The following is a 13,939-nucleotide window of genomic DNA, read 5'->3' as shown; positions in this document are numbered from 1 at the left end:
CCCTGACTTGGGACATGCGCATACAGAATGTGGCAGGGTTAAACATGTTTGTGAGCGCTCAACCCTCCCCCTAACATGGGACAGTGGTGTAACAGTACAACATCAGAAAATCAGTTGAAAAGGCTTAACTCATCAGATGGATACAAATAGAAATACATCTAAGAAAAACACAGAGTGGACGTGAACGGGTACTTATATATCCAAAAAACAAAAATACACTAAGTACAGATCTGATAGTAACACCACTACTAACCGTGTATTGAAATAAACCACGCCTAATTACCCCATATGAAATGTACACTATCTCCACGCGGTTGCTTTTAACCAATCATATTCCTAGAAATGTATAGGAAGTAAGATAACTCCGATACACATACCTCAGTCATAATATTCTCCTATATACATACCTCAGTCAAAATATTCTCCGATATACATACCTCAGTCATAATATTCTCCGATATACATACCCCAGTCATGATTATCTCCGATATACATACCCAAGTCAAAGTATTCTCCGATATACATACCTCAGTCATAATAATCTCCGATGTCTATACCTCAGTAATAATCATCTCCGATTTACATACCTCAGTCATAATATTCTCTGATGCACATACCTCAGTCATAATATACTCCGATAAACATACCTCAGTCATAATATTCTCCGATGTACATACCTCAGTCATATTAATCTCCGAAATACATACCTCAGTCATAATATACTCCGATATACATACCTCAGTCATAATATTCTCCGATGTACATACCTCAGTCATAATAAACTCAGATAAACATACCTCAGTCATAATATTCTTCGATGTACATACCTCAGTCATAATAATCTCCGCTGTACATACCTTAGTCATAATATACTCCGATGTACATACCTCAGTCATAATTTCCGTTGTACATACCTCAGTCATTATAATCTCCGATGTTCATACTTCAGTCATACTATACTCCGATATACATACCTCAGTCATAATATTCTCCGATGTACATACCCCAGTCATAATATTATTAGTTACATAGTGTGCTAGTGACCTAATACGGTATATACGGGGTCAGTAAATTCCATATGGGGTGAGAACGAAGCCCATATGAAATTTACTGACCCCGTATATATCGTATTAGGTCACTAGCATACTATGTAACGAATTCATCTTACCGACTATCTTTATTTGTTGAATTTAGACTAGAATTGTCGCATTTGCAATCATACCACATCTTTTTATTTTTATATTAAAGTGTTCAAGTCTTCAATTTTAAGAACCTACTTCCGTTGGTCTACACAAAAAAACTAATGTCAACAATAACAATTTAATATCAACAACCTTGATATAACAATATTAAACAGAACATTCAATACATTTACGTAGATCGACTTAAAAATGACCCAAAGTCTCATTCAGCCGCACACAATCAATTTTTAAAAGTCATAATCTTGTTCTTTCTCCTGAAGATATTCCCGGAGTATATTTGCACACTTTCTGTTTACTTTCAAGGTATTATCGGCATTCGCAATTAATCTTTTGGCATCAATTTCTTGATCTGTTGTCCATGCAAATCGTTTCGTACTTCTCGTCGACGTATTGACAGGGACGTAACGCCACTACTAGCCGTGTACTGAAATAAGCCCCACCTCCCTACTAACCTAATATGGAATATACACGGTCTCCACGCGGACACTTTTAACAAATCATATTCCTAGAATGTATAGGAGGTAAGATAATCTCTGGTATGTATACATACCTCAGTCATAATAATATCCGATCTAAATACCTCAGTCATTATATTCTCCGATATACATCCCTCAGTAATAATGTTCTCCGATATATATATACCTCAATCATAATATACTCCGATGTACATACCTCAGTCATAATATACTCCGATATACGTCATATACATACCTCAATCATAATATTCTCCGATATTTATACCTCAGTAATAATATACTCCGATATACATACCTCAGTCATAATGTTCTTTGATATATATACCTCAGTCATAATGTTCTCCGATATACATACCTCAGTAATAATGTTCTTCGATATACATACCTCAGAAATAATGTTCTCCGATACAGCTCAATTTAGGTCTTAAATTTACTTAACTCAATAATTTTACCCGACATGTTTAGCTCAGTGAAAGTCACTAATATAGAGAACTCTGTGACAGTATCACTGCTATACAGCGCTCAGTATATGTACAGAGTCTCAATTGCGATAGCTCATTTTTAACACATGCCATGGGCAAAATCTCTATGTTCTTTAATACTGTGCAATAATATGGATAATACACAGCAACTGTGTGCATTGACTACATCAGATATACTGCACAGTTCAAATGTACTCTTACCTTTAGGGGCGGATTAAGGATTTGTCAAATGGGGCGTAATTTCTATTCAAATATTTGACGATATTATGCTGAAGAAATACAGTTTCCCATCAAAGAAGTTATTCCCTGAATCCGCCACTGGCCTTGCAATTACGACATAGTTGATTAATCAACAACTAAAGTACAAACTTCGTCGTTTCAAAGTATGGAAAAGAAAATGTTTCTCATTCGTTACACTGGGAACATTTTATGACAAAACTTGTGTACAATGTAAATCTTAAATCAGTGTTAAACTAAATATTCTTTTTTATTTCTGCAAAAAAAATAAGTTTATTTTAGAATACCCAAATAACCGAAATCGGATTTGGATTAGTTTTGTGTTCAATTGAATTTATTACAACTTTTCAAATATTTATTCCTTTTTAATGTCTATTTGGGATCAATTTAATGAGGTTCTTTTCATATTTAAGTATGTACCAAAACTAGAAAAAAAAAGTTGCAGATCAACCACTCTTAGTTAAAATGCGACATATCTTCAAAATTAATCGCCGAAAACAGTTTAAAAATTAGGGGAGTGGGTTGGGGGGGGGGGGGGGGGTTGTGTCCTTGAGGGGGAAAATGTGAATTAATTGAAAAGAAACAATCAAAGACCTGCAATTAAGGTAGATGGGGTGTCTAAATTATAATCCATAGATTTTTTTAATAGTTTGCCAAAATGTAGTTTATATCATGCTTTTTAAAAAAAAATAATAAAAAGAATGGGTCACGGGGCTTATTTTCACGCTACACGGTGTTCAAAATTGACAGATTTTGTATAGATTATGCATGGAAAACCCAATTTTCTGCAATAAAGCGAAAACTACACCATAGAATTTTGAGATAACATATGAGAAGATAGCTTTAATAGTATGCTTTCAGTTAAGAAAAAGAAAAAATGGGGTCACCGGACCCGTTTATTTGCTACATAGTAAAATAGGTAAATTCCTAACACATTCTATTGTAAAAATACCCTTATCTGAATTATCTGCCCTTGCATTTGAGTTGCCTCCCCTTATGTGGCAAAGTTGGAAAAAATTTAATCAAACAAAAGTTTTCTGTTTTTTGTAAAATACAACCATAAATATGATAAAACATGTCATTTTCTATATTGAAGTGAAAGTTCTTACACATGAATTTCCTACTACTCTCAAAATTTGCACATTCTAGTAAAGATCTAGACCTTGTTTTCTGGTATTTCCAAATCCAAGATGGAGGAAGACACCCTATCTACCTTAAATCGCAATTCTCTAGATATAATGTAAAAATTTAGGAGAAAGCCTGAATATCACAAATGTTAACAATTTAAAAGTTACCTACCTTTCTCAACATAAAAGCCTATTTTCCCCTTTTTTTACTCTACAAGAGAACTTCCCATGAGCCGTTGATTGAATATCGTCCGCATATATCCAAAAAGTTCATGTAAATTGATGTATTTAAACAGTTATTGGACAAACAAATCGGTATGTGTCATTTAATCTGCACGGTCGTGATGACCCTTTAACCCGAACTCCTACGTCGTTCGGGTTCAGTAGGGTCCCCCGAGCCGTGCAGATATAATAATATATACCGATTTGCTTATTCAATAACTATAACATATTCTCCGATATGTTTAACACCACCACTTTGTGTTTTATTCTATTAACCATCATATAAACTAAATGTTTAGTAGAATATGCCTGAATCCGGTTTTATAATGAAAACTGAATACAGGCAACGAACCCAGAAATAACTCGTCCCTCAACAACTATATGTGTTTCATCCTGTTACGATCATTTGTTTGTGCCTCCCTTGTTATTATTTATTGTTTTGATATGCTGTTAGATCTCAAGCCTGTTCATATATTTACTCGCACTTGACTTTAGGGCTCTCCTAAGCTCTCCAAATGAGATTCGTTTATGAATAAAAGATTGCGGTAAACGTTCTTGAAGCGGCAACCCAACAAAACTATGACCATTGTTTTGTTTTGTTTTTGTTTTGTTTTGTTTTGTTTTGTTTTGTTTTGTTTTGTTTTGTTTTGTTTTGTTATGTTTTGTTTTGTTTTGTTTTGTTTTGTTTTGTTTTGTTTTGTTTTGAAGATATCAGTTCAGAAGATGTTTTGCAGAAAATAAAATACATGGACTTACCTCTGAAAGTAAATTTAATTTTGTTAGGAGGCATTACTTCTATAATCTTCAACTTGTTCGGTCGCTTTGGACATTCGACAGAGCCAAACGAAGAAGCATTAAATATATCAACGAATTCATTGCTTTGGTTAGTTTTACGTGACTTGTCAACACAACTTAGATAGCTTCCCGGTCTGTTGCTAATATTATATGATAAGACACTATTGGTAAATCCTATCCATAATGCAAGTAAGTAGAACATTGTAAATAAGTTTATTACCAGACAGTAAGTGTAGCAACACAATAAAGTCAATACTCAGTATTGTTTTAACTGTTGTTATTTAAAGCACTTTTTAATTATCAGATAGTGACGGTAAAACTTGTTGAATCTTCAGAATATAAAACATCCAAAGAATCGTAGTGATTAAATGCAATTCGAACGAACTATTGTCTGTTTATCATCGCTTCCGATTACAGATATAAAGATTTTTATGATTTGCGAAACCATCAGGAGCAGTACTACAAATAAAACCATAACAGACAAATTTAGATTGGTGTTCATCTCTCAAGGGTATTTAACGCAGTAACGGAAATATCGATCCCGTCTCAATTTCATAAAATATTATCAATTTATATATCTTATGATGTTATTTGGAATAATCAAGAACATAATAAAATGTCCCCTGCGTTCCTCTATATGTGATTGAGATAGTTTGGTAAATGAACTAACTGCAGAATATTCATCTAATTCATAACATTACACAACACATTTGCAACAAGTTGTTTCAATGAGGCATTTAAAACTCTTACTGAGTTGATTTTATATCCGTGAAATAAGATTTTTTTTATTAATTCAAAAATTCGTAACTTAGTTGAATCACGGAAGTATTATATTGATAATATGTGTTGAATTTAACGTAAAACGTTTTTAAAACTATTTAACATACAGTTATTTTACTTCTTTCGAAGAGGGAAAAAAATGGTCCGGAAGGTGTTTTTGTACAACCAATAGGGATTCCGCAGTACTTAGTAAAATAAAAACTGCTATAAAAGGTTATTGAGCTTTACTGATATCCACATGGATATGTGCTGGACATAACGGTGCATCCACTAACGTCAAATATGTATTCAAAACATTTTGTTTTAAGTGCATATTAACGGTACTTTGGAAAGCTAGCCGTAAAGTCGAACCAATTCAATTCAGAATGTGAAAAGTAATCTGCTGATGTACTTACTATAGCAAATGTTTTTATAACTTCATATATTTCAGCCAGATTATTACAGAAACACAAAATCAAATTTTCACCTTAATATCTCAATTAGTTACAAAAAAAAGATACGGACATTTGAAATTTTATAGTCCAATAGAGTATAATTTACTTTGTTTATGGGTAGATACAAACCATTCATTTATCTGTACCATGTCAACTACAAAGGCTTTTTCAAATTTGTGTAAAACTTTTCAAAATTACATGAAGTGTTCGAAAATTTTAGCAGATGTTAATGCTTGGGATAGTGGAAATAATTTTGATGCAAGAAGTCTTATACGAAGAATCAATGTTGGTGCATATCTAATTTCGCCATACACTATTGTAATGTATAATTGTTTACTTTTTACACATTGTTACTTGGATGGATAGTTGTCTCATTGGCACTCATACCACACCTTCTTATTTATACGTCTATTTCGACATGTTTATGTCATCACAAGTGGCATTCTGCACTAAAGTGTCCAGATTTAATCCTTTTCATGTATTGTCTAAATTGACAGACCTTATTTAGAAAGGATTAAGAATTTTTTTCAGGGCCAAAATAATAGGTCTTTACATATTCTCTTACCCAATTATCGAATAAAAAACAACCTAGATAAGCATTTAGAGCAAGATGGGTAGAGACCCGGCTGTTTTCTTTCGCGCTACTACAGTTAACAAAGTAGAAAATAAAATGTTGGAGGTAAATGTTTTATCTCAAAACATAAATTACCAGTATATTTAATATTGCACCATTAATCTGAACAAATATGCCGACAGCTATACATTCTATAAAACAATGATTTTTGTCAAACTGTATAGAGAAATCAGAAAACATAGGAAATGGCTTATGCATTGTTTTATGTAATTATCTTAACTCTATTGATTTTGAAGCAATTAGTAGGATAGAGTATGAAAACAACGAGGATAATTACGTTTGAAATATTGGCAATTTCAAAGAAGTTTCAGGCAAATGACAAGAAGCTGTTCCTAATTTAAAAGTTTTGTTTCCTTCTTTGTTCATTACCAAGTTGAATGATAGAATAGAGAATGGAAATGGAGAATTTGTCAAAAGACAACACACCGACCAAAGAGCAAAGAGTAGAAAACAGCTGAAGACAATCAATTGGTTTTCAACGCAGCGAGAAAATCCTGCACCAGGAGGCGGGCTACAGCTGTCCCCTTAACAATAAAGTCACAACTAGTTCATCGAAATGGACGTCTGATTAAATGAACAATTTTATATAAGATATTCCCACCAGCTTTGGTAGATTAGATGATGATGTAAGATATTCCCACCTACTTTGGTAGATTAGATGTTATGTAAGATATTCCCACCAACTTTGGTAGATTAGATGGTGATGGTTTATGTAAGATATTCCCACCAACTTTGGTAGATTAGATGATGATGGTGATGGACTGATACTTTTTATGTAAGATATTCCCACTAACTTTGGTAGATTAGATGATGATGGTGATGGACTGATACTTTTTATGTAAGATATTCCCACTAACTTTGGTAGATTAGATGATGATGGTGATGGACTGATACTTTTTATGTAAGATATTCCCACCAACTTTGGTAGATTAGATGATGATGGTGATGGACTGATACTTTTTATGTAAGATATTCCCACCAACTTTGGTAGATTAGATGATGATGGTGATGGACTGATACTTTTTATGTAAGATATTCCCACCAACTTTGGTAGATTAGATGATGATGGTGATGGACTGATACTTTTTATGTAAGATATTCCCACTAACTTTGGTAGATTAGATGATGATGGTGATGGACTGATACTTTTTATGTAAGATATTCCCACCAACTTTGGTAGATTAGACGATGATGGTGATGGACTGATACTTTTTATGTAAGATATTCCCACCAACTTTGGTAGATTAGATGATGATGGTGATGGACTGATACTTTTTATGTAAGATATTCCCACCAACTTTGGTAGATTAGATGATGATGGTGATGGACTGATACTTTTTATGTAAGATATTCCCACCAACTTTGGTAGATTAGATGATGATGGTGATGGACTGATACTTTTTATGTAAGATATTCCCACCAACTTTGGTAGATTAGATGGTGATGGTGATGGTGATGGTGATGGTGATGGTGATGGTGATGGTGATGATGATGGTGATGGTGATGGATTGATGTTTAATGTCAAGTTACATTCATATCAGGACGAGAACATGATAAAGAGAAATTATTATAATACGAATTTTCAACGTCCAAATAGTGTATAAGATACTAGTCCGCAGGAAGACATTAACTCTACTCGGACACATTATTCGGACTTCAAGCCGATCAAGCAACTTACTATAAACGTTGATATTTAAATGTTTTGTTAAAATAAAACTAAATAACAAATAAAAAAGCAAAAATGCATGTTTTTAAGTTTGTTGAAAAAAAGGTGTGAGGTAGAAGATACCAAAAATCTCCTTTTGTCCATGATATTCTCTATTTTCTTCAACTTATGGGCAAAAATGAAAATCAACAAAAAGTCAAACAACATTCTACATAGGACTTCACAGGATACAAAGACTGAGCAACACGAACACCACCAAAACCTGGGAGATGATATCAGGTAATCAGAGCCTGCTCCACAAGTGGATCCCGTCGTGGTGCTCATGACAAGTACAAAAATGGCGATAAGTTGCATTCGATGATGTCAAAATCGAGGAAAAGAAGACGATAGTATGGCTACGAAAATTTCAACATATCAGTGGTAATTTGTGACACAGACATTCCATAAATCATGATGGCGTTCGTTTTATTTTAATAGGAATTACTTTAACTTTAAAATATGATCTTTGACCTAGGGCCCTCGAAATCAAAAAGTGTTTTATCAAGGTGTTGTCTTCTTGTGTGACATTACAAAATCGATAAGAAATGGACATATGGTAAAAAAATAACATTTGGTAATCAAAAGTTAGTCTATTAACCTTGAACTATCGATCCAAAAATAAATAGGGGTTTTCCTCGCTTAATGTGGCTTTATCAAACCAAGCTTAGTAAACATTGGACATATAGTTTAAAAGATAACACCGGGAAACCATAATGTTTGACAGGTGTACCATATTTCCTTTCATTTATGTCCGACTGATATCGTTATTATGGTCACAAAAATCGTTTGTGAAGGTTATTACCAGCTTAAAATTTTATTATCACAACAAATTGCAATGAAAAAATTAATGACAAACAATTATCTCATTTTGGAATGGTTTTGAATCAGATTTATCGTACGAAGTTATCATTCCCCTCTAAATATAACGAATTATCGTACGAAGTGATCATTTCCCTCTAAATATAACGATTTATCGTACGAAGTTATCATTTCCCTCTAAATATAACGATTTATCGTACGAAGTTATTATTTCCCTCTAAATATAACAAACGAGAAGAACAGAGGGCTATAGAAGTTTTGTGTAATAAAAATAAGTTAAAAACTGCTAAACTAAAGAATTATCATTTACAGGAAAACATATTAACAATATCGAATCAAATGCAGCAACGATTAACACTTTTGAATTAATGCGACAAAGTCGAATTCATACCTTATCAAGAGTTGGACATAAAAACGCTATTCGAATAAATCGAGAAGATTGCATATATATGTAGACACACATCTTTTAAATGCTTTTCTGGCATGTGCTTTAGTAACTATTTCACAAATACTTCTGGTAACAATAACTTGACATGCTTTTACAAATCTAATTGACCCGGAGACTATTTTCCGAAGAGGATATTTTAAAAAAGGTATCGGATCACACGGGCAAAACCACATTGCAGATCGAAATTCACTTTTGCCCGAGAAAAGCATGCGGCAGCTGCACTTTTATTATCTTATTATCGTCCAACTGTACTCCAATTCAAATACCGCGGTAGATCATCAAATTAGGATCTAAATTATAAACAAAATCATGCTGTTAACAAAGTTATAACTTTCGACCATCCTCCCAATACTGTGAAGTTGCTGGATGCAATTATAAAGTTAAATTCCACCCGTAACAAAGTGATAATCATTTAAAGAGATTTTCCCCGATTTTGATCAGAATATAAAGACATCTAAAGCAAAGTGTAAAAATATCATACGTAAGATATACTATGCAATAAAAGAAAGGAATATCATTTTTGCTATGATACTCAAGCAGTAAAACAAATAATGAAAATATAAATTGCCCAATACAATTAAAGCATTACCCATAGTTTAGTTAAGCCGAACGTGACTGTGTATTCATGCATAATAATACATGTATATACAAAGTAATTTTGTTTTGTGGGCATCTAATTTTAAATCCTATTTTTGTGAATAATGGAAAATATCACACAAAAGAGTAAAACATTTTAAGTAATCCTTTTAAGTTTGTCATATAATTTAATTAAACAACAGTTCCTTAACAGTTAAATGCTCCGTAGAACTGATAAAATGAAAATCATAGCATTCCGTCGTAAACTTAGAGGCCAAAAAGTTTCTATTAGTGACGAACTTACTAAACTGAACTTTGAACTTTTAAAAAGTCTCCAGGAACATGAGCTTATAGATCAAGCTTGGTCTTTCAATGGTAAAATTTTTGCTAAACACAAAAACAATGATATAAAGAGAATAATTGACATTGCTGATGTTAATAGGGTCTTTATTAGCTGATTTATTTACTAAATTCACATATAAAAACACTGTTTCTCGTGAGTTGAAGCATTTTCTTTAGAATATATATATATATATATATATAATTTTATTTATGTTGCTTCATGAAACCTATTCTTTTTATATTTATATATATATATATTCTTAATGGTAAATATTTTATTAATTTCATGAGCAACAGATTCCTATGGTTTGTTTCAGTTTTTGGATATATATTGCTTTTTTGCATTCATCAATAGTAAAAGTTTGCAGCAATAAATCTCTTGATCTTTAAATAATCATTATTATTTGAATTTTTTTCTTAATGAACCTCTTTTTCAGTCTTGATAACATCCCAAATTATTCTAGGCATACAAAATTCGTTGCCAATTTTATAATGATTAATTGTTTATTGTGTGCATTGGATATCTGTTTGCCTGTGTTCATTTTTTTTTTTTCTATGTGTACCCTGCTTGTATTTTTTTGTCTACTTGCTTTATACTGTTTGTTTACATATATGTTTTGTTCATATGTAGTGATCCATAACCCCGCAACATTCCTCCTGCTAACCTATGATCGGGGTTGATCAGTATAGATCGTGTATCGGACGATTTCATAATACTATTGTATCGAAGCAATTACGACTAAACAGTTATCACTTTTTGAGTAACATCTTGTCACACTCCCGTTACATGTACGTCTTTTGTTCATTTATTACCGTTCTCTCCTTTTCTGTTTCATTACACACGCTAGCAATGGTGATGTTTTTATTACTAGTCACATCGGGAACTATTCATCCTAATCCGGGTCCGTCCGGGAAACTATCTGTATGTCACTTAAATGCACGTAGTTTATATTCTTTTGATAGCGTATTAAAGTCTAACCAAACTAAGCTAGACGAAATTGAGTTCGTCCTGTGTAACGAATTCCCATATGATGTGATCTGTATTAGTGAAACTTGGTTAAAACCAGATATTTCATTTGAAGATATTAAGATTGATAGTTATAATATCCATAGGCGAGATAGGGCTGACGGGTCGGGTTACGGTGGTGTAGCCATATATGTTTCCGACCGATTATATTCTATGCGCGAAGTCAAAACCAAGGATAAGTCTATCCTTGTTAGTGTTTGTTACAGACCGCCGACCGTAACGGCCAATGAACGTCGAAAATTCATTGATAACTTTACTGCAGTCGTCGAAAATATGAATCACACAGCCCAGATGTTTGCTTGATTTTAGGGGACTTCAACGACCGATGTGTTTCATGGTTTGATAGTCATAGTCACAGCGAGCTCGGTCTTTCTCTTTTTAATCTGGCATATAGGTATGGTCTATCACAATTAATTAACGAACCGACCAGGTATACGGATAGTAGTGCGACACTGTTAGACCTTATATTTCTGACAATGAACGTTGTGTATCGAACTTCGGAGTTAGTCCCCGATTTTAAAAGCCTGAATACTGCATTATATAACGCTCCCTTTGTTTCCCTATATGAAATTTTTGACGATGTAAACGACATTGCTAGTTATACGATCGACCTTATCACCTCCGCTTGTTCTGAATTTATACCGAATAAAACAGTGACTATTCGTCATAAGGATAAACCATGGATGAGTAACGAGGTTAGGCGAGCGATTCGTAAGCGTGGTCGTTGCTTCAAAAAATATCAACGGACCCGGAGAGATGAAGACAAGTTATATCACATAATTGCTAGGAGAGAGGTCAATCGCTTAAAAAGAGACGCTAAGCAAAGATATGATATTAATATCATTAGCTCATTTTCTAGAGAAAACCTTAATCCTAGGAAATATTGGTCCCTTAGTAAATCTGTTTTAGGTTACAATTCAGAAAGAGCTATCCCCCCTTTTAAAGATAACATGAATCTGATATCTGATGATCTTGAAAAGGCAGAACTCTTTAATTGTTATGTTTCTGCTCAGATGCACTTAGGTCAACATGAAAACGATTTACCCGCTCTACCGCCAATATCGTTTCTTACCGTCGAGCGTCTTCAGGACGTAGTGGTTGTTGAATCAGATGTTCTTAAATATTTACGCCAATCTAACCCACGTAAGTCATGTGGCCCGGTTGGTATATCAAACCATATTCTAAAGTACTGTGCTCAATCTCTGTATAAACCACTCACTAGACTGTTCAATTTCTCACTACGTTCTGGAGTATATCCATCTCTCTGGAAAGTATCAAATGTGTGCCCAGTGTACAAAAATAAAGGCGATAAAAATATCATGTCTAATTATCGACCAATTGCTCTACTATCATCTGTGTCCAAGATCCTTGAAAAAATCATCTACAAGGCTATCTATGAGTTCTGTGAATTTCATGATATACTTATCACTAACAGTTCAGGTTTTAAGAAAAACGATTCAACAGTGAATCAACTAATTACCATTACTCATGAAATTTACAAGTCATTAGATAACGGTAAAGATGTATGTACAATCTTTTTAGATGTGTCAAAGGCCTTTGATAATGTTTGGCACAAAGGCCTGATTAAAAATACTTAAACAATTTGGCATATGTGGTTCACTTTTGTCTCTCATAGAGAATTACCTTTCAGGTCGTACTCAAAGAGTCGTTATTAATGGTCAGACATCATCGAGTCAAAACACCAATGCTGGTGTACCCCAGGGCTCTATACTCGGTCCTCTGCTTTTTCTTATCTATGTTAAAGATATTAAAGATGGAATTATCAGCAATATTAAACTGTTCGCTGATGATACTTCCCTTGTCAAACAAATTGATAACATCTCTGATTGTTTTCAAACTCTGAACAGAGACCTCGATACGTTGAACACATGGTCCCATCAATGGTGTGTAACATTCGATGCACAAAAAACAGAGTATCTCATTATTTCTAAGAAGAAGAATATACCCCATTACCCTCCATTGATCTTAAATAATGTAAATATAAAGAGAGTTACACACCATAAACATTTAGGTCTTATTTTTAATGATAAACTTTCTTGGACCGATCATATTGCTGATATTTGTAAGAAATGTCATAGTAAACTAAACACTATCTTGAGGATGCGACATTTATTACCTAGACTATGCATTGAAAAGTTATATACAGCATTTGTTCGTTCATTGCTAGACTATGCAGATGTCATCTACGATAACTGCTCTAGCGCTGATTCTGCAAACATTGAACCTGTACAGAGACGTGCCTGCATTATATCTATTGGGGCAATCAGGGTCACAAAACATGTCACTTTATTAAAAGAGGTTGGCCTTGAGCTTCTTAAAACACGCCGTAAAGTTCATAGACTTACATACCTGTACAAAATTAAAAATCATCTTGTCCCAGATTATCTCCGTAATTTTCATCCATTATTCCATCATAACACTGAAAACTATAACTTTTAAAGACGACATGCCAACTTGATACCTATCAGGTCAAGAACAGTAGCATACTATAATTCTTTCCTTCTAGCTACGATTAGAGACTGGAATAGCTTGTCAGCTGAACTAATTTCAGCAACATCTTTGGCGAGTTTCAAAAGGTTGTTAAAGAAGAATCTCAATTTGTGTATATATAT

The 13,939-nt window shown here is 33.5% G+C and overlaps 2 protein-coding genes across 2 annotated transcripts in view; both read right to left on the bottom strand.

The window, feature by feature from the left end:
- The window catches only part of LOC127730800 (putative ferric-chelate reductase 1), a 63,240-nt gene extending 58,334 nt beyond the window's left edge, over positions 1-4,906 (bottom strand). Inside the window, exon 1 of the mRNA XM_052239386.1 lies at positions 4,503-4,906. Coding sequence (XP_052095346.1) covers positions 4,503-4,743 — 241 coding nt within the window. The 5' untranslated portion in view covers positions 4,744-4,906. The remainder of the gene's footprint in view (positions 1-4,502) is intronic.
- Positions 4,907-7,050: 2,144 nt separating this feature from the next.
- On the bottom strand, positions 7,051-13,697 carry LOC127727770 (putative protein TPRXL). Its single transcript, XM_052234886.1, has 3 exons — positions 13,677-13,697; positions 12,526-12,570; positions 7,051-7,812 (listed from the first exon to the last, which is right to left on the bottom strand). The coding sequence occupies exons 1-3, from the start codon at positions 13,695-13,697 to the stop codon at positions 7,051-7,053; spliced, it is 828 nt and encodes a 275-aa protein (XP_052090846.1).
- Positions 13,698-13,939: the final 242 nt, after the last annotated feature.

Source organism: Mytilus californianus, unplaced genomic scaffold, assembly GCF_021869535.1.
Source record: "Mytilus californianus isolate M0D057914Y unplaced genomic scaffold, xbMytCali1.0.p SCAF_2, whole genome shotgun sequence".
Lineage (NCBI taxonomy): Eukaryota > Metazoa > Mollusca > Bivalvia > Mytilida > Mytilidae > Mytilus > Mytilus californianus.
The sequence above is the reverse complement of the archived record's forward strand: the minus strand, read 5'-3'. Positions and strand labels throughout refer to the sequence as shown.